We start from the raw sequence: 25317 nt of genomic DNA, 5'->3' as shown, positions 1-25317 counted from the left end.
TCTGTGGAAGTTTTTAAGAGCAAACTTAAAACCTATCACTTTGGCAAATCTTTTTAACAGTTCCAGTGCGTTGGATGTAGTTATGCTACTATAGGCTTGTGATTATTATATTTACCACTACCCTCATAGTGATGGTTTTTATTAAATTTTTTGTGCCTTTATTGTTTTATCTTAATGTATAATTGTGCACTTCTGTAAAGCACCTTGTGACATTTAATGTCTGTGAAAGGCGCTATACAAATAAACTTTTACTTACTATTACTTACTTAAATGGGACAATAAAGTACCAGACTTTCGGTTTCGGTCTAGTCAATGTGCATGCATCATCTTTAAAAATGAACACCCAAACACACATCTAAGACTAATGTCATGTTAAGCAGGTTGCTTGCAGGACCAACGAGCACACAGGAACTCAGAAGCAGCATGGTGAGTTGATTTAATAATATATGAAACAGCAGACCTTACATTGGAAACAAAGGAGAAAACAGAACATGGGCAGAGTATAAGGTGATCTGAAGAATCCAGCAGTGAAAGAGAAAAACCAGAGAGCTTAGATACAGGAGGAAGTGTGGAGAAAGGTATGGCTCAAGACTGTGGAAATGGTGGTGGACTTTCGGAGAACACCACCCCCATACACCCCCCTCACCATCCTCAACAACACTGTATCGGCCGTGGACCACTTCACGTTCTTAGGAACCACCATCTCTCAGGACCTGGGATGGTCTTCACACATAGACACTGTTTGAAAGAAGGCCCAGCAGAGACTGTACTTCCTGAGGCAACTCAAAAAGTTCAACCTTCCACAGGAGCTGCTGGTCATCTTCTACACTGCCATCATTCAGTCTGTCCTGTCTTCATCCATTTCAGTGTGGTTTGGCTCATCCACAAAACCGGACAGGTCCAGACTGCAACGAATAATCAGGTCTGCAGAAAGAATAATCAGGGCTGACTTTCCCTCCATCCAGGACTTATACAGGTCTAGGGTCAGTAAAAGAGCTGCTAAGATCTCTGGAGACCCCACTCACCCTGCACATAAACTGTTTAGAGTTTTACCTTCAGGCCGCCGCTACAGAGCACTGTTCACCAAAACCAGCCGCCACAGAGACAGTTTTTTCCCCCAGGCTGTTTCTCTGATGAACATTTAATAGAGTACCAAACAACAGCATACAGATGTTGCAAATGCACCTTTTATTATATATGTCAGTCAGTCAGTCATTTTCTACCGCTTATTCCATAATGCAAAAACAGAACAAAAGAGCAAAGTGTACCGGATTCAAAATCCTTGTTTGTATGTACGAACTTGGCAATAAAGCTGATTCTGATTCTGATTCTGCAGAACACATTACACTTTGTTATATATAACACTACTCACACCTTGTTTTTATTGCTAATGATTAATCCATCCTACATTTTCAGAGTTTTGTCTTGAAGGAAGTGTGTGTGTTTGTGTGTGAACACATGCCAACACCCTTTACGGCATCAGAGTAGGTAGTGCAAATCATCCTGAGTTATGCCAGGGGCAAAGTACAAAAGCTGATAATTATTTAGGGTTTCTTATTCATTTTTTTACTAACTACTTCCTTCTTTGTAAAGCAGTGCAGCGTTTCCTCATTCACAGCCAGAGTGGCTCTGAGATTGCATGAAAAAGGTTATTATACCGGGTTTATAGAGCAGTAATAATCTCAGGCTGTAAATCAGTGCATTTCGACTCACACAAAAACACAGAAGAGCTCAGTTTTCCCAGGACTCAGCTGAACGGTTCAAGAGAGTTAAGAAGGAACTAGACAAGGAGAGGAAACTCGTGCATATAATGGAGAGCTGGACAATGTCGAAGCACCCAAGAATTATCCACAAGAGGAGGGAGAAGATCACGGCTCTGCCTCTCTACTACTCTGGAAACCTGCTGAAGAAAAGCTCCAGAGAGAAGGTAGAACAACTAAAGCTGAAATGATGCAGAATTTTGAAACTGGAGCTTTAAACTGAGAAAGTGGAGGTTTTCATGTGTTATTAGTCTTTTTTTTTTTTTTTTTTTGCCTGATCCTCTTTGTAACTGATAAATTTAAAGAACGACCTTGTTGCTGAGGTCAAATTGTGACTGCTCTTTATAGCAGGAGGAATATTTACCTCAACAATTTATCAAGATGATCAATATTTAATGATAAATACACACTTTCTGAATGTTAAGTCTCAAACGAACTCACCTAAAACAGTTGTACAATTTTAAGATAAATATAAATTAATTGTTTCAATAACATAGTAGAAGAACAAAATGTTTTGAGTTCTACTGTAATCTACCACAGCGATGGTTATGAATTTATTGCACTGAATGTCTGTGCAAAGGTGAATGTTTCATTTGTAGCCGCAATAAAAAATTACATTTATGACTTTCAGGATTTCGAGCGCTTCTTCGGAGAGCTCAGAGGATCAACGCTGTTTCTATATACCAGTGACACACAAGATACAGTAAGGACACAGCCAAAGTTAATCTTTTCCAAAAGCATGTCATCAAATGAAAAAACAAATGTGTTTTTGGTACACAAAGAAACCTAGAAGAAGGGCAATTAGGAAGTACATCTCTGCTGTTATTTCATCAATTAAACCGCCTCATGACTGGCTGTTTATTTGTCAGTACACAGAAAGCCTGGACCTGGACTTGCTAAAGAACATAGAGCTGGAGTCTCATAAAAAGAAGGTGCCAACTATTTTCACCTTAGCTCTGCCCCTAGAGGAGGTGCAGTTAAAGGTTTGTAAAACTTGAAATTTACTCAACATTGTTCACAAAAATGGAACAAACAGCTCATGTGATTTAAAAGCTGAATTATTTGAATATATGTTACTTAGATACTCTGGGTATAAATAAGGATTTGGGATGGGGGACTGACCCCCGTCCCAAATCCTGGAGGCCATGGAGGAAGGGTTAATTATGTCTCCGGTGAATAATTACTTAGTGGAGTAGGCCATAAAGTAGCAATAATTATTCTGATAAAATAGCTGTTGACAACCCATACTATAGACTTAATCTGATATTTATTTAACATGCCGTGTAATTTCTATGGATTATGATGCCAATCACTTTAATAGGTTTCCCAGGGCCTTTGGAAGAGAAACAGGCTTGTTGCATTATAGATCTTCCACTAAGCTTAACAGTGGGCATGAGGTACTGTTCCATATATTTATGCTTTGCTTCACACAAAACCCACACTGAGTGTGTGCTGAAGGAAAGCTCAAAATGTGTCTCATTTGACCAACAAACACATATCCAGTAAAAGACCCAGTAAAGTTAGGTAAACTCCACATGTTTATGTTTATAGTGGTAGGAGGGAAATAACTTTTTTTCTTGACATGGCTCCTAAACAACCCCCTGGCATGTAGAAAGTATCTAATGAGTGTTTTGGAGACTTGGAGTTAATGTTCACTGCTGATCTGTAACCTTGAGCTTTGGAGATTTAATTTTTTTTTTACTTCCTTTACTGTCCTCCTTATTTTGTGACGGCCAGAGAATTATAGGCCCTCCTCCAGCCTTGTGGCCAGTGGCCAAAAGTAGTGGACCTGAGTTACTAATAAGACGTTTCAAAAAATGATCATCAGCTTTAACCCAAAATGGACAAGCACATATAAATACATTTCAAATTATTTCATTACCATTTTCTGATTTATCCAGCCTACGATGACACACACGTTTAGGACCCTTATTTTCCAATTTACAGTTTGTATTCCCCAGGATATATTGCCAATTTAACATATTTGTAATAATTGATGTAACAAATTATAAAACATTTTAATGAAACGATAAACTATGTTATTTTATATTTTGTATTTCAAAATTTAAAAGTGACACAAAGTCAGCAAATCTGATCATAAAAAATGAGCAATTGTTTTGAACCCTGAACTTGCTTGAACCCCTATCATTGAATAAATGATCAAATTTACAAAAAACAACAAATTCTCCAATAATCTGAGTTCTTTCTGATTTCTGTCTGAATGAGGTTCATCAGTTAATAACATCGCCCCAGTGTAGAGCCTTTACAACCAATATTCCAGCGGAAATGAAAATTGAGGAGACGGTGGCAAACATTTTGGCCACTGTTTTATAGTACTGTACATCCCATAGAAACAATGCACCAAAGTGCTCTGAATACATATAGGATGCACCTTAAGGATCAAAACTGTGAACTGAGGCCATTTAAGGGTTAAAAAAGAAAAGAATAAATAAAAACAAAAACATTTTCATCTACTATGTTATGTGTTGTCTTTTATTTGTGTTGTTTTCTCTGACTGTGCAGATGGACAATGCTGAAACAGGAGAGGAATGGAGATGCTACATTATGACTGTAGTTAATGTAAGTCCAACTCAGAAAAACAGAAACAAACCTAGGGTTAATATGGTTCTAATATCTATAGATGGTAGGATTGGGGTAGGGTATATGTACGGCTAGTACATTAACATTGAACTCTGACAGCATGTGGCAACATCGCTGGAGGAATGTTTACCTTGGTGGCAACCAACCATCAACTTTAAAGCAATAAAAACACAGCATATCAGCATTAAAATGAATAATACCTTGAGCTGCTGTCATCTTGACTAGTACAGACTTGTAAATGAGTGGAAATTGCAGTTGGTTACTCCTGATTGAAAAACATTATAAATAAATACAAAACTTAAATATGTTTTCAAAACACTGAAAACTATTAATACAATAAATATTTGCTAAGAGGGTTTGAATGTGCTAATAAAAATGTCATAAAAAGACATACACAAAAAGAACAGATGAAAATTTGATTTAAGATGTGTTATTTTTTATCATCCTCCTGCTCACCAGTGGTACAGCTAACAACACTTTGTCATCATCTCTGCTTATGGAAAAAAAAAAAATGTAATATTCATTGTGGCTGTCTTCTAAAGTTACTACTGAGTTTAGATGCTATGTCTTTTAGCTTCCTATGCTAATCAGTATCACGATGTAATACCCTGAATAAACTTTGTTTTCCAACCAAATATTTTGGAAATTTCTACTTCACATCACAGTAAGCCTCTTATCAATTATTAACCTAATGTCATTGCATTAAAAAGAAAGGAAGACAAATATTTCCTGGTTGATGGTTTGGCTCAAGGTGCTTGCAAGGACAAATTCCCTTTAAAACTTAAGAATTGGAAAAACTGATGAGTTTTACAGTTAAAGCTTTACTCCTCTCTTAAATATTGCACCTACTTTCAGTTCAATTCAATATTTTTGGTTAAAAAAGTTTCTCTTTCTCTGCTATATTTAATGATTAACTATAGTTTCAAGTGAGTTGCAGACTGTCTCAGGTGGCAGCCTTATCAGTTGTAATCTTTATGTCATTGCAGAAAGAGATTCCCAAAAACCTTCAGATGCTGCCTGGTCAGAAGATGAAGCTGGAAGAGATGCTGTCTCTGGAAAAGAAAAGAAACCCCCAGCTGCAGCGCCCAGCTCTTCCACCTCGACCGAGTTTCCTGAAGTCTAAAGATACTCCGGCCCCTGACATGCCTGCGTGAGTTCAACTAAGGAGTTTCTCTTTGCATCCAAACACAATGTGAAAACTGTCCTGGAAAATAAGATCTGATATTGTGATGCCGTTTTGGTCTCTGTCTTCTCTCCTACATCTTTTTTGGCTCTAATCAGTCCTCTGAGCATCATGGTTCATTCCCCCTCCACTTGTAGTGAGAATCTCTGTTCTCTTCAATTATATAAATATCTATTTTCTCACAGGCTTACTTCCTGTAAAATTCAGGTGTCATAAAACTCATCAGATATAAGTAATGATAAAAAAACTATTTGTGTTTTGTCATTGGGCATCTTGGTGGTCTCACTTGCGTACTTCCCTGAAAAGTGTTTCATACTTTGTATTATGATAATTACCTTCCCAGAAGAAGATTACAAAGTAACTTAGGCAGAATAAATTATTTATTTCCTTGACAGCACCGACAGCATGAATCTCAATGTTTTTTACTTTATTTAGCTCAATTCACAGCTCTTTTTTTATTTATTTTACTGAGAAAACCAACATATTTTACTTTAGAGACTCATTAAGGACACTGTCTGAGTCTTTTTGCTTTCTGTGAACCCTGTAGCTGTTTCTTCGATGTAACTCGACAGGAGGCTGAAAAGATGCTCAAGGAGAACCCTGAGAATGGAAACATCATCCTCCGCCCGTCCACCATGCCCAAGAACTACGCCCTGACGATCATTCAAAAGACGAGCAGGTTTAATCAAACTCCATCCTAAACACATCCAGCAGCTCTGATTCTCCCACAGAACTTGGAAATAAGCCAGCTGACTGTGAAAGTATATCGGTTTATTGTTTAGATTGTGTTTTTTTAAGTGCTGTTGACACAGAAAATATTAAAGATTTAATTCTTAACCAAGCGTTTCTTCTCTAATCCCCGTCTGAAAACGTTAAACATGCAAAGCATGAATAGCAAAACAAACACTTCAACCAATTAGACCATTAGCAATCAGAAACAAAATGAAAGTGCATTCAGAGTAATGAATTATCTTGATGTCCATTGTGTTGCAGTGGGGCTATCCCGAAGAACTACAGGGTGACCTCCACAAGTTCTGGCTTTGTGATTGAACTGGATACTCCAGTAAGTCTAAAAGATTTGTATTCGTGGTTGAGCAGTTGTTCATCGTAGTCCACAGCTGCTTAAGCCTAAAATTAAAGAAAAGAAACAGCAACATAAAACATACAGGATAATTAATTGAACAACTATTTAGATTATTAAGTTAATGTTGTTGGGGTCATCTATTTGGGCTGACTGAGCTGCGCAGCTCAGCCTTCATTGCAGTGATGGACATCGAAGCTGACATCATCTGAGGTATAAAAGTTGAAGAAACACATTTTTAAACCGCCATTTCCAGCGTGTCTCACGGGACGACGCAACGGAGGTGCATATCTGGAGCGACAGAAATTCACTGGCGAGCTATTTTTTTCCTCCACATGGCCATTCCCGGGAAGAGCTTGAAAGCTGGAAATCTGTCTGATACTAGAAGGTCAGAAGATTCATAAATTGATCGAAGACCCCACCGATACCCCAGCGCTGGTGAAAACCAACAGAGGTGTTTCCAAGAAGATGGGTTTTCCTCCTTGTTGATTCAGTCAACTGCAACAGTTTCCCCGTTTTGGACGGATGAGAAGTTTACCGTTTTTGGAGTTGATCACAGATGCGTGTCACTCTGGTCCCTATTAATTATAATTAACTAATTGTAATTATTGAGTGCCTTGCGCCCATAATCACTACACCAAAGGACATCTCTGATTCCTACTCGTAAGCAATGATTTTTGGTTGAGAAAACTATTTTCCTAAATTATTATTTAATAAATTTTTTATAAATATATATTAATTAATATATATAGGCTGCACGGTGGCGCAGTTGATAGCACTGTTGCCTTGCAGCAAGAAGGTCCTGGATTCGATTCCTGTCCGGGGGTCTTTCTGCATGGAGTTTACATGTTCTCCTCGTGCATGTGTGGGTTCTCACCGGGTACTCCGGCTTCCTCCCACAGTCCAAAAACATGCCTGTTAGGTTAATTGGTTTCTCTAAATTGCCCTTAGGGGTATGAATGAGTGTGTGCTTGGTTGTTTGTGTGTTGCCCTGTGATGGACTGGCGATCTGTCCAGGGTGTACCCCGCCTCTCGCCCATAGACTGCTGGAGATAGGCACCAGCTCCCCCGCGACCCACTATGGAATAAGCGGTAGAAAATGACTGACTGACTGACTGACTATATATATACTGTATATAACAGGGGTCTATTTATTATACATATATTTTTGTAGCCTACCATCAAATCAAAACAGAATTCCTCAACGGGCACCAGCTTCCCCGTGACCCACTATGGAATGAGCGGTAGAAAATGACTGATGACTGACTGATATATTAATAAATAATCATAAACCTTACAGTGTTAATAAAACTATCCATCCATCCATCCATCCGTTGTCTATACCCACTAATCTAAAAAGGTGGAGTGGTAGGGGGGGGGATCTCCGTACCCCGTTTCAAACCCAAGACCTGCATTAAAGTAGCAGTGCTATCAACTGCAGCCTTTAATAAAACTATTTACATAGATTTAATTAAAAACCATTTAAAAAGCTCCCAAAAAACAATTTGTACAGAAAAAAAAATAAATAACTTTAACAAAGCAGCTTTCTTCCACTTAATCTATTGATTTTTAAATAATGATGCAGTTTCACCTTAGGATAACCCGCGTTACAAGTGAAAACCCGCCTGGAAAGTTACATCACATAATGGGAATGTAACCAAGTTAAATTTGTTCAGATGTTCTGGCTGTTCCTGTCTGGCTGATGTTTATGGTTTGAAATGTTTTAGTCACAGTTTTATAAATGACTAAATCGCATAATTCAGATTGTCAAAACAGTTTGTCAAAAAGTGTATAAATAGTTGAAATTAAAGTAACTGAAAAAACTGACTTAGAGAAAAGTTCCCATGTGTTAGAAAGAACAGGTTTAATCCTCCAGTGTATATTTATCTAATATGTAACAGAAGCTTTGAAAGAAAAGCCAGATGTCGTAGGATGCCTCGTAGATTAACTGGACCGGGAGTAGACAGTGTTGCACATAATAGAAATGCCTAAACAAACTGCAACTAGTACAATTAATGTCCAGTAAAAAAACAAACCAAAGCTCAAGGTTTTCCTTCTTGGTTACATCAGGAGCTAAACTTCAACTGACCTCAAAAGCTGCATCTGCATGTTACTTTCAGAGCTTTAGGAACACACAATAAAACCAAATCAGGCCTTTTTCATTATTGTCTTAATTCCAGGATAAGAAATGATCCTCAGTGGTTTTCTATTCAGCACAACAATAATAATGATATTAATAATAATTTTGCATGGTGCAAAAGTTTAAACATTAACCTCAGTTTCTTTTTGTGAATGGGTTTAAAAATTGTAATTACAGTATATTGTGCAATATGTCTTTAAAAATGTTTTCAACTAATACCTTATTGGAAATCATCTTGTTGGTGCTGAAGTACTATTTGGTGTCTGCCTCATCTTGGGTAATTTGCACATGTTTGACTGACAAAATGCAAACAAATTGTGTTTTTGTTGCAGTCTCCAATTAACAAAATGCCTAAAGATCCTATGGAAAATGTGTTTTGGAGCTGGTTATGTGAGAACAAATACCTGTTTGTCCCTTGAGTTAAGAATGTCTGATGAGGTCGGGGAAAATATGACTTTAACAAATTCTACTGGACAGAAAATGAGGAAACAGGCAGCCAGAGCCAAAAGAAAATCAACTAAATAAATACATCAAGACCCTTTTAAAGAATTACAAGAAGAAATAAAGGGTGTCCAGAGTACTATGTATTTGATAAAGGATTTATAATTTTATATACACATCAGTAGTTTTACAGTTGATTGTGAAATAGTTTTTTTCTTTTAATTTTAGGAAGATCAGAGTTAAATAATAGCCAAGTTTAAGTAGTTACTTTACTGTTAAAGTTGAATCTGTGTTTCTCTGGTACCTGATTATTAGTCCGCTTGTGAAACATCCAAATAATACCTTAACATGTTCTCTGCTCTGCAGATGACCGTCCGCTCACTGAACGATGTACTAAAGTACTTCCTGGAGAAGACTGAGTACCGCCTACGTCCCTACATTGTATCTCAGCCCTATGATACCCGGATAGGTGAGGCTGAGCACTGCTCTGAGAAACAGCTGAGCACACAGCAACAAAGATTAACAATTGTTTTTGTTTGACAGAGGTGTCCCCTCCCCCAAAGTGTGTCAGCGTCCCGCCACCTACAGTCCCCAGAGCCCAGGTGGCACCCATGCAGCACTCCCAGACCAAAGACAAGCTTCTTCCCCCTCTACCCAAGCCTGATGAGGGAGAATATGTGATGCCAGATGAGCCTGTGCTGGATGAGCAAATGATGATGAAAGGTAAATACAGACCTGGACAAATGTCTTGGCCCTCTGAGCAAAGACGTGTAAAAATCCCTGACATAAACTCATCTTTTCAGTGGTAGAAATGATTCCATTTTAGAAAAAAAAATGTTTTTTACAATATCACCAGTCATTGGAAACCCTCATACAGTGAGGAGGATGGAGAGAGGTAAATACATCTCCAAAAGTCACTGCTGAAGAACTGCAGCAAGGTGTGGCACCAGGTTTCCATAACAAACATTGACTGCATGCCAACTGGTTGGACCTTTTCTGTCCTACCATCGCAAACTAATGTCGAGTTTTGTAATCTGGGACTTTAACTGAAACAATTTGCTTTGATTAAGACAGAACTTCTCAACAACAAACATTTTTAGCTGGTTTGGAATGAAACAAAGGACAAAATTGTGCCCACTGTTAAGTACGATAGAGGAACTATAATGCTGTGGGCTGGTTTCTCTTCTAAAATGCCTGGGAACCTTATTAGAGTGCCTGGAACATGAACCAGTAGAATTTAAATGAAAATTTGGCTGCAAGAAAACTGAAGATGGACGGTCTTTGGGTTTTGCTACATGATGATTATCCAAAGCATTCTTCCATGGTCATCTCTATCTTCAGATCAAAATCCTACAAAATACCTGCAGGGTAAACTGAGGGGAGGGGAGCATAGACAGAAACAAAGAGATTGTACAAATGGAAACACAGTTAGAGGTCCCTCTCTCTGCATGATCCAACCTGGAGAAATGGATAACAATGATCGTACACCTGGTGATATTGTTAAAAACTGTTATTTTTTAATCATAGAAATTTGTTCACTGAAAATGTTACTTAAATAAAAGGTGGAATTTTTCTAAAATGTTCTGTAGGAAATTGTGCTGCTGCTATAAAAGATACATTTATTTGAAGGCTTTTTCTGCACCATAACTAGAGTGCAACTAAATATGTGTTCATCATTTGTGCTGAAATGTGTTAGCAGGTAAATTTGATCTCAACAAGTAACACTTTTTTTGTGCCTTAACCAGCTCAGGTGTCTGAGCTTCAGGCAGTTTTACAAATGAGAAAAAAAGAAAATGTCTACATGGAAACTGGAATGGGCAAAGAATCCACCTATGAGAATGGAAACGGTGAAAATTGCAACTACAAGGTCCAGTGGGCTACAAACCGTCCCATGTTATGAACTTTAAAATCCTGCCAATCCAATGTCAGATTTATTTATGCCTCAATTATTACGTTTTCCACTGAATTTGACTGCGTTCTGCCTTTACAAGTTTTTTTCTGTGGGGATATTAAACACATGCCAAGGTTATATCAGAAATAAAAAGGCTCCAAGTTTATTATAAGAGAGGAAGAGAGCCTTTGGACACTTTTCTTCCAACACTGTACAGAATAAAAAACAGCAAAGCAATCATTTAAACAGACGTTTGGGTTTATTTCCTAGGATACAGATTTTATATGTTTGATGACAAACAAGCTATTTTATATATTTTTTATGTTAGGGATTAAGGTGATTATTCAACTTGTTCAAGACTATAGATGTCTCCAAAGTACCACCTGACATCCACAGATGAGACACTGTTCATGAGAGTTAGAAAGCCAGGGGAGAAAAAAGCAAATTAGCCAAATATGTTTAAATATTTTGTGAATTTAAAGCCTTTTGATGGAAACTTTGACTTTGTGTCAAACTGAAGGCCCAACAGATGTGAGAACCTCCCCTTTTATGACTGAACTTGAGTAGTTCTGATCAGAAAGTTTTTGCACGGTTTAGAGAATACGTTTGTTCCATGTCTTAATAGTTCATTTCTGCATTGTACCATATGCACTCTACAGTATTTTGTTTACATGTACCCCCATAAAGCTGCAGATCTCTGCATTTGATCCTGTTTCATTAAGAAAAGCATCTTGTCTTGAAATGACTAGAAAATAATGACAAGCTAACGAAAGAAGTCTGAAATATCAAAGGGAATTCAAGAAACACTAAAAAACACTATACACTTTAGTGTTTAAGAAAATGTAAATTATATGTTGTATATAAACTTTTTTATTGTACTTTTCACCTCCAAGCATCCATACTCTTTTTGTCTATGTGTAGCATTATTATAAAAAGTATTTTCTGACTCGGTGCGCTGATGTTTTCAAGGGATTGTTGGCTAGCAGTGTCTATAACACTCTCAAGACAATCCAGACTCTTTTCATGTGTCGTTCCACGATGGTGGAATGATCTACTGAGCGCTACCAGAACAGTGTAGTGCCAGTTTATCTTCAAGAAACTCTTGAAGACCCAGCTCTTTAAAGAGCTTCTCCTACCTTACCTCCTCTACTGCACTCTTTCTACACTGCTACCACCTAGACAGACCCTGACTATTGGTTTCTTCTAGGTTTCTGTTAGCCTCGATATTAACTGCGTTGTTATATTTGTATTTTTAAGTTGCTTAGGATAATTGTCTGCCAAATGAATTTATGCAAATATAAATGCGATTCTGTCTCACAATTCACTGATGATACGGTCAAAATAATAGAAAAGGAAATCCTCACATATCACACGACTGTTGGCCAAACCAGACATCCCATTACGACCAACATCTCCAGATTTTCATTTTTGAAAGCTGCTAAACTTCAGTTTTGGCTTAATATTTGTTTTATTATTATTATTATTAGTGTAGCAATGTCTAATTATACCACAATGTAAAAAGAAAACATAATGAAACTGTAAACATGTAAAATATTTTAATGCAAGTTGAAAACAAAAGACCATGATCCAGGATGATCTTCATTCTTTATTTTTCACACTTAGGAGTAAGCCAACATAAATGTTTAGAAGTTTTTATATTACATTATGTTTTACTGTATTACTTTCATCAGTGTAGTGGATCATATAAGCTTAAAGATCATTCATCACTCAAAGAACAGCAAGACTGTGAAAAATATTCAATAAAAAAGAAAAAGAAAGCTCCCTTTTGTCTCCTCCTTCACTTAAAGTGTACAGTATTTTATTTAGAGTATCTGTCTCCACAGACCTGTTTCACATTTCCTACATCACTTCCTTTCACTCCCTGTGTTTAGCAGCCTTCATGTGAGAAAAACAAACAAAATATCTGCAATAATAAATTAATGTCTCGGGATTTAAAATTAAACTGAATAAATTAAGGTGTGGATTCATCCTGCTGCAGCTGCTGGTACCGCAACATTACTTCTCCGTGAGGGACAGCTGCAGGATCCTCTCCAGCTCCTCCTCTTCCTCCTTACGCTTCCTGCAGCAGAAAGAAGAATTGGGGTTTATTAGTTTTGACCAGTGAAAGTCCTGTGGATTCGATGTTTACCAGGTTTAAGCCGGGACAAGCTGACTGGATGTTTGATGTGGCAACAGCTTCATTAGAATTGCATCCCAACATCTCATAATGAGGTTCACACACCTTCTCCATGTTACAATCAGTCACTTTTTAATTAAACTGAATTTTAAGTCTTTTCTACAAGATTTTCTTTGTCAACTTATAAAATCTGTTTCTGAATTATACTACAGATACTGAATGTATTGCGATAAAAGTTAAGCATCCATAGAGAATGATCCAAGTAGGCTGTAATTTGTGACACACACAGAGACCAAAGACGGGTACGTTAGTAAGAAGACTTGCCAGGTTCTGCACATACTGTCATGGGAAAGAAAATCCAGTACACCCAATCCTTTCTCAGCTCATAGAAATGCTGTTCGCAGCAGTAATTAGAAGTAGTCTTCTTCTGTATGCCGTTATTGGGATCTCATCTCTGAGGAGGAATTTTGGTCAGTTTGTCTTTACAACATGGCGTCAGGACAGGTTTGAAGACTTTTGAAGACATTGATTCAGACAAAGCTGCTTTTTTTGATGCTGCTTTTAAAGAGGTGGTCAAAAGAAGGAGTGAGAAATTGCAGCTTAAGTAGATGTAGAGATACTTTAAGGAGGCAGAATGTGTGAATAAACACCAAATTTGTGGCTTCCATAACTTCACTGCATGTAGACATCCCTACGGATCTCTCAGCGTGAAATGTGTGCCTCAGGTGACAAGCATGCAACCTAACCTGTCAGTCTCCTCCTGCTCCCTGCACGACAGCTCCATGGCGAGCCGCAGCTGCTCGTCGAAGCTGGTTGCTACACCAAAGTGCCCGGAAAGCCTCGGATCGGTGGCAGCGCTGTAGGAGAGCGGTGGGTTCGAGGCAGAATCCAGCGGGGACACCGAGGAGGGCAGGCTGGGATCGGCCATGTCTTCTCCCTCTCTGCTTGCCAGAGAAATAGAGAGGGACTCCTGGATTGCCCTGAGAAGAACCACACCAGGGTCTCTAAGATCCTTCTTTGTGTCAGCCTCCTTTTTTTTTAAAGAGATCACTGCTTAAACTTAATTAGAGGATACATGAGAGGTGCTGCTCTCAGGAGAAGAGGAGAAAAGCTAATTACTCAACTCTATTTTAATATCTGTTAAACTACACTTCATGGCAGAAGTTATACTCAAGAAAAAAGATTTCGTTAGACTCACATGATAATTGCAATGAGGCTAACAATGTATAAAGAAATCAATAGAACTTCCAGTTACATCCAAATAATATTAGGGATAAACACAAATTCCCACATATGTATGCTCCCAATTTCTCTCTTTTCAGTTTATTACTGATTCAAAGAAATAGCCCATTTATTCTAAACACACAGTGCACCTAGAGTCTCAGCAGGCCGATAGATGGCGAGACAGAAGCAGGTAAAATCACCTCACCTCTCCAGCTGAGAGTCCTCCTCATACAGCGGAGACTGTGGCCCCGGGCGGCTGTTTGTCAGCGCCTCCCAGATGGTCACCTGGAAATTTCGAAGCAAATGTTTCCTGGCTTTAGATATAAGGAGTGCTAGCGGAGAATTTAAATGATCAATTACCAGCGTTGTAGAGAGCTCAGCGCTCTGTAACTCGAGGAAACAAAGTTAAACAGATGCAAAGACTCATGCAAATAAAGAAATGCTGCTTCTACAGTAGAAGCTAAACCAGACTGGACCGAGCCTGCCAGTAATTTAACATTTTTATGTCAAACTATTGGTATTTATTACTCTACATTTGGAGAGAAAAAGCCTAAGTAAATTTCTCAGTTAATTTTAACCTCTCAAGTTACCAATAAACTCCCTTTTTTGTCCTTAGTTGAAACTTGTTTGTGTCTTTTTCGATGTTTTTATCCAGCTTTTGCAATATACTCAACTGTCTTCACAAACTCATACCCCTAGAACCTTATCACATTTAATCACATTACAACCACAAACCTCAATGTATTTTATTGGGGTTTGATGTGGCAGACCAACACAACATAGTGAATGATTGTGAAGTTGAAGTAAGACGATACAGCAGTTTTCAATTATTTTACAATTAAATATCTGTTCTCAAACAATATTTCAACCTTTGTAAGACCTCACAGTGTTGTTAAATCCATCATCTAAAAATAATTAAAGATAATTACGAGCCTACTAAGACATGGCCGTCCACCTAAACCGGAGAGCATTAAGCTATGGAGCGGCTAGGAGGCCCATGGTAACATTGGAGGAGCTGCAGAGATCCGCAGCTCATGTGGAAACATCTATTAAGAGGACAACTATTATTTGTGCTCGACAAATCTGGCCTTTTTGGAAGAGTATGAAGTTTGACACTAGCAGTAGACAAAGCAGACACATGAAAAAGGGTCATATCTTTGTCCTGTAAAAGGTTTGTGTGGTGGAAAACTGAAACTGCACATCATACTGAAAAAAACAAACCCATGGTGAAACATAGTAGTGGCAGCATCATGCTGTGGAGATGCTTTTCTTAGCAGGGACAGGGAAGCTGGTTAGATTTGATGGTAGGATGCTTAAAGTTAATCACAAAGTAATCCTGAAACGAGCGTCGACAACCCTCATAACTCAGCAAGAGTTACAAAGGAACGGTTAACTCATAGCATATCTGGGTATTACAACGGCCCAGTCAAAGTCCAGACCTTAATCCAACTGAGAATCAGAGGCAAGACTTGATGTTCAAAAGCTTTCGCAAAGAATGGGGGAAATGGGTGATTTTCTGTATCATTGTAATGTTTTTCCTCATGTACAGCACTATGAGTGCCTTGTTGCTGAAAAGCGCTATATATAAATAAACTTGACTTGAAACATTGGTGTCGCTAGATGTGCAATGTTGGTGGTTTAACAAAAATATTGGCTCGGAGGGCCAATACCAATGCCTGCCACACTTTTCAGATTTGAATTTGAAAATATTTAGAAATTTATGTATCCTTTTCCTTTACAAATTTGTGTTAATGGGAATTTGTCTACCACGCGAAGTAAAGTACATTGTTTTGTGTGGTTGAAATGTGATAAAATACAAAATAGATGCAGGGTTAAGAAAACTTTTGCAGGGAACTATAAATATTTCCCACTGATAGGTGCTTTCATAATTGTAAAAATAAGTTGTTTCTCTTGTTGACATAACGTAAAATTTGACTTCCCCTTACAAATAGTACTGCGAATTCATTAATGTACACAAAGGATCAGAGGGAAAGCTCAAGTAAATGTTGGGAAACGTTCGATACCTGCACACACACACACACACACACACACACACACACACACACACACAGTTGCAATATATTACAGTCAAGCTGCTTCAGTTCACAAGTCTATAGCAATATATATTGTAGTAAATGAAACTGTAGTATAAAATCTATGCACCTCCAACATCTCAACACATGTGGTGCAATATCCCTGTGCATCCCTCCAGCACTTCATAACATCCATAATCCCGTTACACTTCACTGCACATATTCTACCCACCTTACCGTGTTTATGTAGTAGTGTTCTACTCTACTTTATGACTTAGATTTTATTACTAGTGTATTTGTTATAGTACAACTATCAATAAATCTACCTCTTTATCTGTGCTGACCAAAGTCTCCTGTCTGACTGAGCCAAACTGATGTGCTTTAATCTTTGTGCCAGACTGATTATGGTGCTCGGACCTGATCGCTCTCGGTGCCAGCGTCCAGCAGGCTCTGCTGGATGGCGAACTGCAGCAGGTTGTCGTCCTCGTCCCTCAGCGGCTCGCTGCGGCCCGGGCCGAGTGTGGTGTAGTCCGGAGGGGGCTCGAACACAGAGGGGTCCACCTCGCAGTGGAAATCAGAAGGACACTGACCTGGAGAAAAAATTTGATGCGTTTATTATAATGCGATGCATAGAAACCTCCTGCAAGTGGGAGTGAGTAGGATGACAGCTGTAATTAGCCAGAGTAGAATGACAGCTGTAATTAGCCACGTCCACCATTTTGTCGTGCTGTGAAAACGTGGGTTTTGGTTGCTGCAGGTCAGAAGTAGCAACCAGAAACTAAAATGTTTAATATGTTTTGTTATTTAAGCATGTGAAATATAGCACACTCCACACTTACTGACACCCCTGGTAAAGATGTATAAAAAGATTTAAAGTAAACCTTTTACATGACTACAATAAGACTAAAATCTGCTGGTATTTCAAAGAGTTCATGATGCCATGTATACTAACCAATTTCTCTGTACCTCTGAATAAGAAACAGGCCCACAGTGTCAGAGGTCCTTCGCCATACTTCACAGTGAACATGGGGTGTTTTTACACATTCCAACAATGGTTTCATGCCAGTTCTACCTGGGGTTTTTGATGCCCCAAAGCTAAATCTTAGTCTGACTATTACAGACAGTTTAATTTCAAAGGTTCAAAAGAGCCCAGTAAACTCTACATGTTTACAGTTGTGATGGTAGGATAGAAAAAGCCCTTTTCCTGGCAGGTAAATAGCATCTAAGCAAGGCAAGTTCATTTGTATAGCAACAAAATAATTCTAAGTGCTTTACATGATGAAAAAAAGTACATTGCAGTAGCATGATAAAGGAAAGTAATGAAAAGTTGCACTGCAGATTGAAATTAATGAATGCACTCTGTGCTTTTAGGCCCTGTTCTGACCCAATTTTGCATCTCTAAAACTGGTCCACATGTGGATCCAGAGACAGAGACTCCCTGGTGTTCTGTACCTTAAAAGCAACTCTAAACAACTGAGTTTTTAACTTTGATTTAAAAGAACTCAGGCATTCAGCATTTTTCCGGACGTTTTTCCAGATAAGTGGGGCATAAGAACTGAATTCTGCTTCTCCAGTGGTTAATATGGAAGGCAAATAACAATTTTCCTGTAACAAGCTCCTGACTTATTAAGATCAACATACATGTACATTATTGAATGGCATGTTCTCTATGGTATGCTGTCCCATTCTGGGGCTCTGTGTTAGGTCAAATTTACACCCCAGGGAAACAAGAAGTAATGGATTACAGATTAATAGTACCTATATGCTCTATTGAAGTTAAAAGTAAAAAAAAGAAACTCATTTTGTAAGAACAGGTACGCAAAACATTATAAGCGAGCATTTTTTGTTTTAATATTATATTTAAATAATTTTTTTCTCTCTACTGAAATGTACTCAAAATAAAGGTTCGGTTTATCAAACCTTTTCAGTGTGAGTCTAGGTGACTGCAATAACAGGTTTATCCCCAAGTTTTTTTTGTGTTCCAGTTAATGTGGAGGCTACTGCACATATAAATCTCTTGTATTGTGTGTTGGAGTCGTAGTTACCAGCCTCTCCAGAGTTCTCTGGCTGGTGAACCGTCACAGAGCTGACCGGCTCGTCGCAGCCGCACAGATTACTGAACGTCACTCTGGCATTCAAAACGTGAAACAAAGGAATCTCTGAGGGACAGAAAGGGAGATTAATCAAATGGGAGATTACCTGCAGATGGAAGGCAGCCAATTAAAACCTCATAACACAGGACATCTCTGCAAAAGGAAACCAGAGAGGTGTCCTTTGGCTGTTGCTTTACTGTATTCAAGCAACATTTCCAAAGTAAACCTCCATTCGAAGCCATTTGCTTCTAAAACACCAAAGACACAGAGAAGCTTCCTGCAGAATTGCAATGTCCCATGAGCCACACATTTTATGACTGCGCTCACCTATCTTGACAGGGAAGCCTGGAGGGAGCCGCAGGGTGATGAAGTCCCGGAGTTTAGCAAAGTGGGCGTTTGAGATGGCCATGAGGTCTATGATGGGCGTCACCTGCTCAGCCAGGGACAGAGGGTGTGTCTCACTGAGCCAGAGCGTGGCTTTAAACCTACAAAAAAAAAAAAAAAAGACAGAAAAAGAATGTAGTGCGATCATAAACATGTGACTGATCTAATGCTGCTCCGCCTTTACAGCACCTCTGCACTTTGCTGGTGAGCTCGACGGGACGTCCGATGTCCCGGCCGTTCAGGTTGAACTCCGGGTTGAAGTACTCCTCGGCTGTGATGGCGGTGGGGTTGTGAGGACTGGCACACTGGGACACGTTGCTCTGACAGGAACACAGAGAGAGGCAGCTGTGAGTGTTTGTGAAAGGATGAATGATCTGGCGTGTGGGAATGAACGTGCACCGAGGAGGATCTTACCCCATTGTTAGCAGTGTGCTGTTCTGCAATCCCCAGGAAAGACTGTAGGGGAGTCTTTGAGCCTGAAAAAAAGTGTGTCAAATATTGTTTTTCCCATGAATCCATGCTAGTGTGTTTGTTTTTCTCTATTTACAGTGCAGTCAAACCTTTGTTCTGTTTCCCACTGTGATCTCAGTTGGCAGCTTAGTGACACTGTCTGTATGATTTAAAAATAGCGACAAGCCTAGAGTCTAGCAACAATGTTTTGTCAAATAGATTTTCCCTTCGGTTACTCTGAGGTTAAGCTGCAGCTTAAATGAGTTTTGTAAACTGCAAACAGAAGCTAAATTTCTGTTTTTATTTTCAAAAAGACAGCAGAAATCCTAAGATGCAGTTTAGCTACTGATGCATAAAAACAGAAGAAGCGCTAAAAAAAACGTTAAAAAAAGTTTTATGGTGCCTTTAACTACATCTCGTTAACTTTAAACCTCAAACATCTCATCAACAACTCAGGCCTAACCATAATATAGTTCCTGTTAATTGTATTCATACAGACTACATTTTTTAGGAGCTCTAAAGGATTTTGATTAGACTGGATTTTATTTAGGAGTATCAAGAGTAGAAAAGAGCTAAATATATGTGCACATTTTTATCTATACCCAAACTTGGCATAATGCACAAAGTGGGGTGTGTATTGTAATTTTATTAATAAGAAATAACTTGTAGTTTCTGCAGTGACTTATTAACCCAACACCCACAGGACAAAACATTGCATCCAGATTGGTGTTAGTGTGTATCCACCTTTGTTTCTTGACTTGTCCTGGTCTGATAAATGTTCTGTCCTCGAACGCGTCACCAGCTCTACATTGGTGGCACTGTAAACCTGGACGCACAAAAGGGAACACATGGACATGTCTTTTCACATTTTCAATAAAGTTTCTAACATTAACTCTATCAGGTTCAGAAAAGTGAAACCTATGAAAACAGCTTTTTTTTAATGTTGCAGACAAACCAGAATAGAGGCGTATCGTGTGATTTAAACACACGATGTGGAGCGTTTGTGGAAACATCTCAGTCTGTCACCTTACTCCCAGTGTAAAGTTGAATGTCAGCTTAGGCAAGAAAAAAAAATACTTTATGCTGCCTGTAGTTTCGTTGTTGGAAGACCAAAATGAACTTTAAAAAATCCCAAACACAAAATAAGTACTTAGTTCTGTGAAAGTGTCATTTTGCACGTTTTCCTGTAATGATCACATCTTTGAGATCCAATCAGAAATTTGTCTGGAGTAGTTCTGGCAGTGAGAAAACGTCTTAAAATGAAACAGTCCTGGAGTTAGTTGTCGCCTTACCTCTCACACTGTTTGACAACAGAACATTTCTGAACTTGAGAAAAGAAATTAGGTCAAACTGGTCAAACTCACAGCAACAGAATTTCATTTTGCAATAAAAATTCAGATAATGTTGAATATTTTGTAGCAGAAGAAAAAAAAAACCTACTGATATAATAAGTTAACGCCAGGCTGGGTCAGCAGTCTCCTTACCTTGGCTTCGTACCCGCTGACCAACTCTGTCTTCTCGGAACGCCACCCCCAGATTCCAGACTTATTCCTGTTTCAAAAACATAAACGGTAGTTTATGTGATAGAGTTATCAATATTTTTCATTTAACCCTGAGGATCTCATATACGTGAACAGGAATGTTTGGGTATTCAGTTGTTACCGCTCAAAGGAAATGTTGCGTGTGTTGAGGTGTGTGGAGACGATGGGCGAGGTGAGCCTCTGGGCCGTGTTCTCCTGCGATGGCTGCATGGCTGCCAGGAGGGAAGGCGCATCACGAGGGGACAGCACAAGCGGTTCAGTGTACACCACCTGCTTCTCATGGTCCACCTCCATCACCACGGCCCCCTCATCTAAGAAGAGAGACGGACAGTCGAAAAATCAAAGGCAGCGAAACCCCTCTGGTGCTGTTATTTCTTTATTTATGTTTTTATATCACACACCTCCACCCTTGAAAATATAGCTGCGCCGTCCTTTCAGCCAAGTCATGTGTTCGAACCCCAGGAGGGTGGTGTCAACACGGAGGCAGGAGCCGCTTTTCCAAACCCGATAGACATCACTGGGACAGACCTTTGACACCAAGGGCACTACAACGAGAGGGGAGGATAATGACAGGCATTTTATAAACAGGGAAAACAGGAAAGAGGTAACCCAAGAAAAGGTTTGAAAAGTAAACCAGGTTGTATGTTTCTTTCAGAGCAATATGTTAATCAATTTGATTAGTCTCTGTAGGAAATTGTGCTGTCACTGGTCTTGCTGTTTTCTAGATATCTCACAGACCGTTGCCTAAAAACGCAGAGCAACCTTTTTCCAGGCTCCTCCTGCTTTCTCAACATTGATTTTTGTCCCATTTTCTAAAAGGGAGCTGCTTAGAGATGGCCAAGAACCACAAATTTATGAGGCAAGCACTCAAGAGCCAAGACATTTGTAAAACATTCCCATTTGCATCACTGCCTATTTCCTTTATGCTTTAAGAAAACGAATACTTTTCTCCTTGTGAAGCGGAAGGTTTAACCAGCACAGCCCAAAGTTTTATCTTATTGACAGTAAATTAATTTAAAACAAAAGGTAAAATATTTAAACCAAAACCTATTTAGCAGATCAACGATAAAGCAATGTGATCCCTCCATAGACTTCTGAGTAGTCGTTTGGGGTAGAAATGGACAGATCAGGTTTTTACTGGCGATATAGGTTTCTGTTTATATGACCTGCCAATCCCAGTTTTGAACCCAATTCGGATTTATTCGCTTCTGGTCGATAATACATAAAAGACAAAAGCTTAGCGGATGATTTCTTAGTAGAGGAAGTCATTTTGAATGCAACACAAAATTGGATAATAACAAGACTATAACCATTCATACATTAAAGCATGTCCCAAACTAATATCTGATTTTCAATAAACTCAAAATGGCCATCAAAATACAAGCTGTTGGGTGATCAGTTTAAAGACTAAAAATGCAGGTAGTTCTTAGTTTTAATCTGTTATCTGAACAGGAATAAAATCTGATGTTTATATATTTGAAATCACCAAGAGCCTTTAAAACTGTTGGCAAATTCCAACCCCTGCTCTGCTGATTGGTGCACAATGGAGCTGGTAACACCTTTGAACTCCATCTTTCAGGTGTAATTTCCAAAGATGTAACTTTGGACATCAGATGCTGCTGTGGGAGCTGTCCAGCGTTAGTGGTGCTGAAATTTACCTCTGTATGGAAATCTTGAAATCCACTCACCCCAGCTGGTAAACTCCCACTTCATCTCCACGTAGAAGTCCCGCGCCTGCCAAGACAGAAGAAGCACGTTCAACAGGTGATAAACCAAGACCGTTTTTAAATTACTGGCTTCTTCTTGTGTTTTAAGATTCTAAGACCTTTTGGTGGTATGTGGAAAATATTGTTCAAACTTGGGAAAGATAAGCTTGACAGACTGTGTAGGTTCCTGATTCCACTGGGGGCATCTTTGTAAAAGACTAGACCTGCACAGAAGAATTCATGTATTTAAGCGGATGATTTTACCTGTCTTAGTTTACTGAGCAGCTCTGGGATGCCCGCCAGTCTCTCTGTTGCTCGCTTAAAGTCTCTGTACTGAAGCACCAGCTGCACCAGCTCTGGGTCCCCGGTGCTCACCGCCTCCTGCAAGACTGAAACAAATGTCCAGACATTAAACTGAAAGCAGCCTGAGGACATAAAGCACCGAGCAGCAGCAGCTTGAAGCACTCACTGGTCCAGCCCTGCGCGTTGCAGTGCGTCGGGTCTGCAGAGTACCTGAGCAGCACCCGGGTGGACTCCAGGTGGCCCAGACATACAGCCAGCTCCAGCGGGGTGCGACCCCGCGGATCCAGGCGCTCCACATCCTGCTGCGCGTCCGAAAAACACACACAAGCTGCGTCAGCGCACTGCGGCGCGACTAGAAAAAAAAAAGCGCACCTGTAGAAGCCCACCGTCCACAGCGACTCACCTCTTTATTCTGCAGCTCACGGTCCAGCTCTAGGTACTGATTGTTCCAGACGAGAAAATGCAAAGGAAAGGCCTCCTGAGCCATGGCTGACACACTCTTACAAAGACTTTTAAATCCAAGGAGATCGCAGTGAAATTGATCGGCACCGCTGGCTGGTTGGTTAGCGAGCTAGCTTCGGTTTTTGCTTAAAAATGTTAAAACTCTGAGAGGAAAAGTTAGAAAAAACTGCCACTTGATAAATATATTGAAGTTACTAACGTGAGGCAGCAAAACTATTAGTGGGCTGAGTCAGGAAGGCTAACTCAGCCCACTAGTTAACTAGCAGCTAGCTGGCTAACCTCAGCTAACCAGCTAACAACATTGCTTTCAGCTTCTGTTTGCTGCTGGTTTCCATACTGCAGGATGGAAGGCTTTAACCAACAAGCAATGCATAGCAGTCTCCTCTCATATTTGTTAAATATGTGTACTGTAGTGGCAAAACAATCTAAACGAAACAGCCAAATATTAAAGTTAGCTAGCTTGCCCGGGTGCAGAGGAGAGCATCCTCTGTTTCCATCGCAGTGTTGTGACCAAAATAAAGCAAAGATGCGGCCCCTTATTCCGCTTTCACATCCAGGTCACTCCAGTTCAGAGCCAGATAAGAAGATCACCGCTGCTGTTGAACAATATCGCATCTGTCAAGCCCGCCCTGATCCTCTGCGAATAACTTCACCACAACCAGGCGCTCCTACAGCTGCTGCAGCGGCGTTTATTTAGTTTGAAGCAGCTTTGTTTCCAGGTGGCAGAGAGACTGGGTGGAGTCGAGGATTTCTGTCACCCAAATATAAAGCCGTGAAAAAAGTACTTCCTCACCCAGATTCCTTTTGTTGCTGCTTTTTCCTTTTGTCAGACGTTCCAGATCATTAAGCCAATTTAATGTCGATTTAAAAATGCGGTTTAGAAATGATTTATTTTATTAAAAGGGGAAAAAATAGTCAAAAGAAAACCCGACCCTGTGTAAAAAAGCAAACGCTCCCTTGTTGAACCATGAAATAACTTTGATTAACCCCATTATTTGAAAAGATGAGTTTGATGATTCTTCTTGCCTGAACAGAAGAATCAAGTCACTTGAATAGAACCTGTCTGACAACAGGAAGTAGGCCGAAAGGGCACAAAAAAGCAGCTCATCTTGCCTATATCAAGACCAGATGTAAAAAACAAAGTCTCTAAAAAAAAAAAGTGTTACAAAGCTGTTTCTAACGCTTTGGGATTCCAGTGACAGGAATTACCTACAAATTGAGCAATCATGAAACAGTGGTGAACCTTCACAGGAGTTGGCCACCTTCTAAGATTACTCCAATAGCAACTCAAAAAAGAAATCTACATCACTGCAAGTCTCACTGACAGCCAATGTTCATGGGTCATCAAAAAGAAGGACATCCATGGGAAAGTTCCAAGGTGAAAAAACACTGTTGATTAAACAGAATACAAAGGCCAATCACACATTTGTCAAAAGGATGGTTTGAGAAACTATTCTGTGGACTGATGACATGGAAGTGGAGCTCTTTGGAATGTGCGTAAAAAATAACATCCTTCCAACAGCTATACATGTCGGTGATAGGGTGATGGCCAGGTGCTGCTGGACACCTCGCAGTAATTAAAGGAAACATTAATTCGGCCCTCTACCAGAAAACCCTGAAAAAAAAACAAAAAAAAGTTCAATGATCAGTTCATGAGCAGGACAACAGCACACCAGGAAGTCCAACTCAGAATAGCTGATAGAAAACAAAGAATTTCAAATAGAAAGTACAAACTTTCATCTTGTCGTAATTATTTATGGCATACCATGAATAGGCTGCTCAATTACACCTGAAAACCCGCCAAATGGTTTTAAAATAAGAATGGGCCAAAATTGAGCTATGAAGAGGATTCATTGCACCAAGTGTGGCACAACCCCGTTATCCGGT

General features: G+C 39.4%; 2 protein-coding genes across 2 annotated transcripts; one reads left to right on the top strand and one right to left on the bottom strand.

Moving 5' to 3' along the window:
• Window positions 1-1617: 1617 nt before the first annotated feature.
• On the top strand, window positions 1618-12880 carry LOC124860000 (signal-transducing adaptor protein 1-like). Its single transcript, XM_047352942.1, has 10 exons — window positions 1618-1927; window positions 2392-2463; window positions 2630-2743; window positions 4284-4340; window positions 5348-5511; window positions 6092-6223; window positions 6538-6607; window positions 9573-9675; window positions 9750-9929; window positions 10952-12880. The coding sequence occupies exons 1-10, from the start codon at window positions 1811-1813 to the stop codon at window positions 11104-11106; spliced, it is 1164 nt and encodes a 387-aa protein (XP_047208898.1). The 5' UTR covers window positions 1618-1810; the 3' UTR covers window positions 11107-12880.
• ankrd13d (ankyrin repeat domain 13 family, member D) lies at window positions 12691-24165 on the bottom strand. Its single transcript, XM_047352941.1, has 16 exons — window positions 23372-24165; window positions 23135-23270; window positions 22930-23054; window positions 22648-22693; window positions 21361-21504; window positions 21081-21270; window positions 20903-20969; window positions 20163-20244; window positions 19383-19444; window positions 19158-19288; window positions 18912-19069; window positions 18537-18650; window positions 16909-17081; window positions 14664-14743; window positions 13981-14214; window positions 12691-13177 (listed from the first exon to the last, which is right to left on the bottom strand). The coding sequence occupies exons 1-16, from the start codon at window positions 23453-23455 to the stop codon at window positions 13114-13116; spliced, it is 1890 nt and encodes a 629-aa protein (XP_047208897.1). The 5' UTR covers window positions 23456-24165; the 3' UTR covers window positions 12691-13113.
• Between the last annotated feature and the right edge of the window lie 1152 nt (window positions 24166-25317).

This window comes from Girardinichthys multiradiatus, chromosome 23 (genome assembly GCF_021462225.1).
Source record: "Girardinichthys multiradiatus isolate DD_20200921_A chromosome 23, DD_fGirMul_XY1, whole genome shotgun sequence".
NCBI classification, from domain to species: Eukaryota; Metazoa; Chordata; class Actinopteri; order Cyprinodontiformes; family Goodeidae; genus Girardinichthys; species Girardinichthys multiradiatus.
Note: the sequence above shows the minus strand (reverse complement) of the source record. Positions and strands in the feature narration are given on the sequence as shown.

What these genes read in the sequence shown, in the direction of transcription:
- LOC124860000 (XM_047352942.1), top strand. Translation starts at nt 1,811, where the DNA reads ATGGAGAGCTGGACAATGTCGAAGCACCCAAGAATTATCCACAAGAGG. An exon ending in TAGAGGAGGTGCAGTTAAAG is followed by an intron (nt 2,744 to 4,283) that starts GTTTGTAAAACT and finishes CTGACTGTGCAG; the next exon opens with ATGGACAATGCTGAAACAGG. An exon ending in CCGGCCCCTGACATGCCTGC is followed by an intron (nt 5,512 to 6,091) that starts GTGAGTTCAACT and finishes TGAACCCTGTAG; the next exon opens with CTGTTTCTTCGATGTAACTC.
- ankrd13d (XM_047352941.1), bottom strand. Translation starts at nt 23,455, where the DNA reads ATGGCTCAGGAGGCCTTTCCTTTGCATTTTCTCGTCTGGAACAATCAG. An exon ending in CAACGCGCAGGGCTGGACCA is followed by an intron (nt 23,055 to 23,134) that starts GTGAGTGCTTCA and finishes CATTTGTTTCAG; the next exon opens with TCTTGCAGGAGGCGGTGAGC. An exon ending in GAGCAGGAGGAGACTGACAG is followed by an intron (nt 13,178 to 13,980) that starts GTTAGGTTGCAT and finishes TTTCTGCTGCAG; the next exon opens with GAAGCGTAAGGAGGAAGAGG.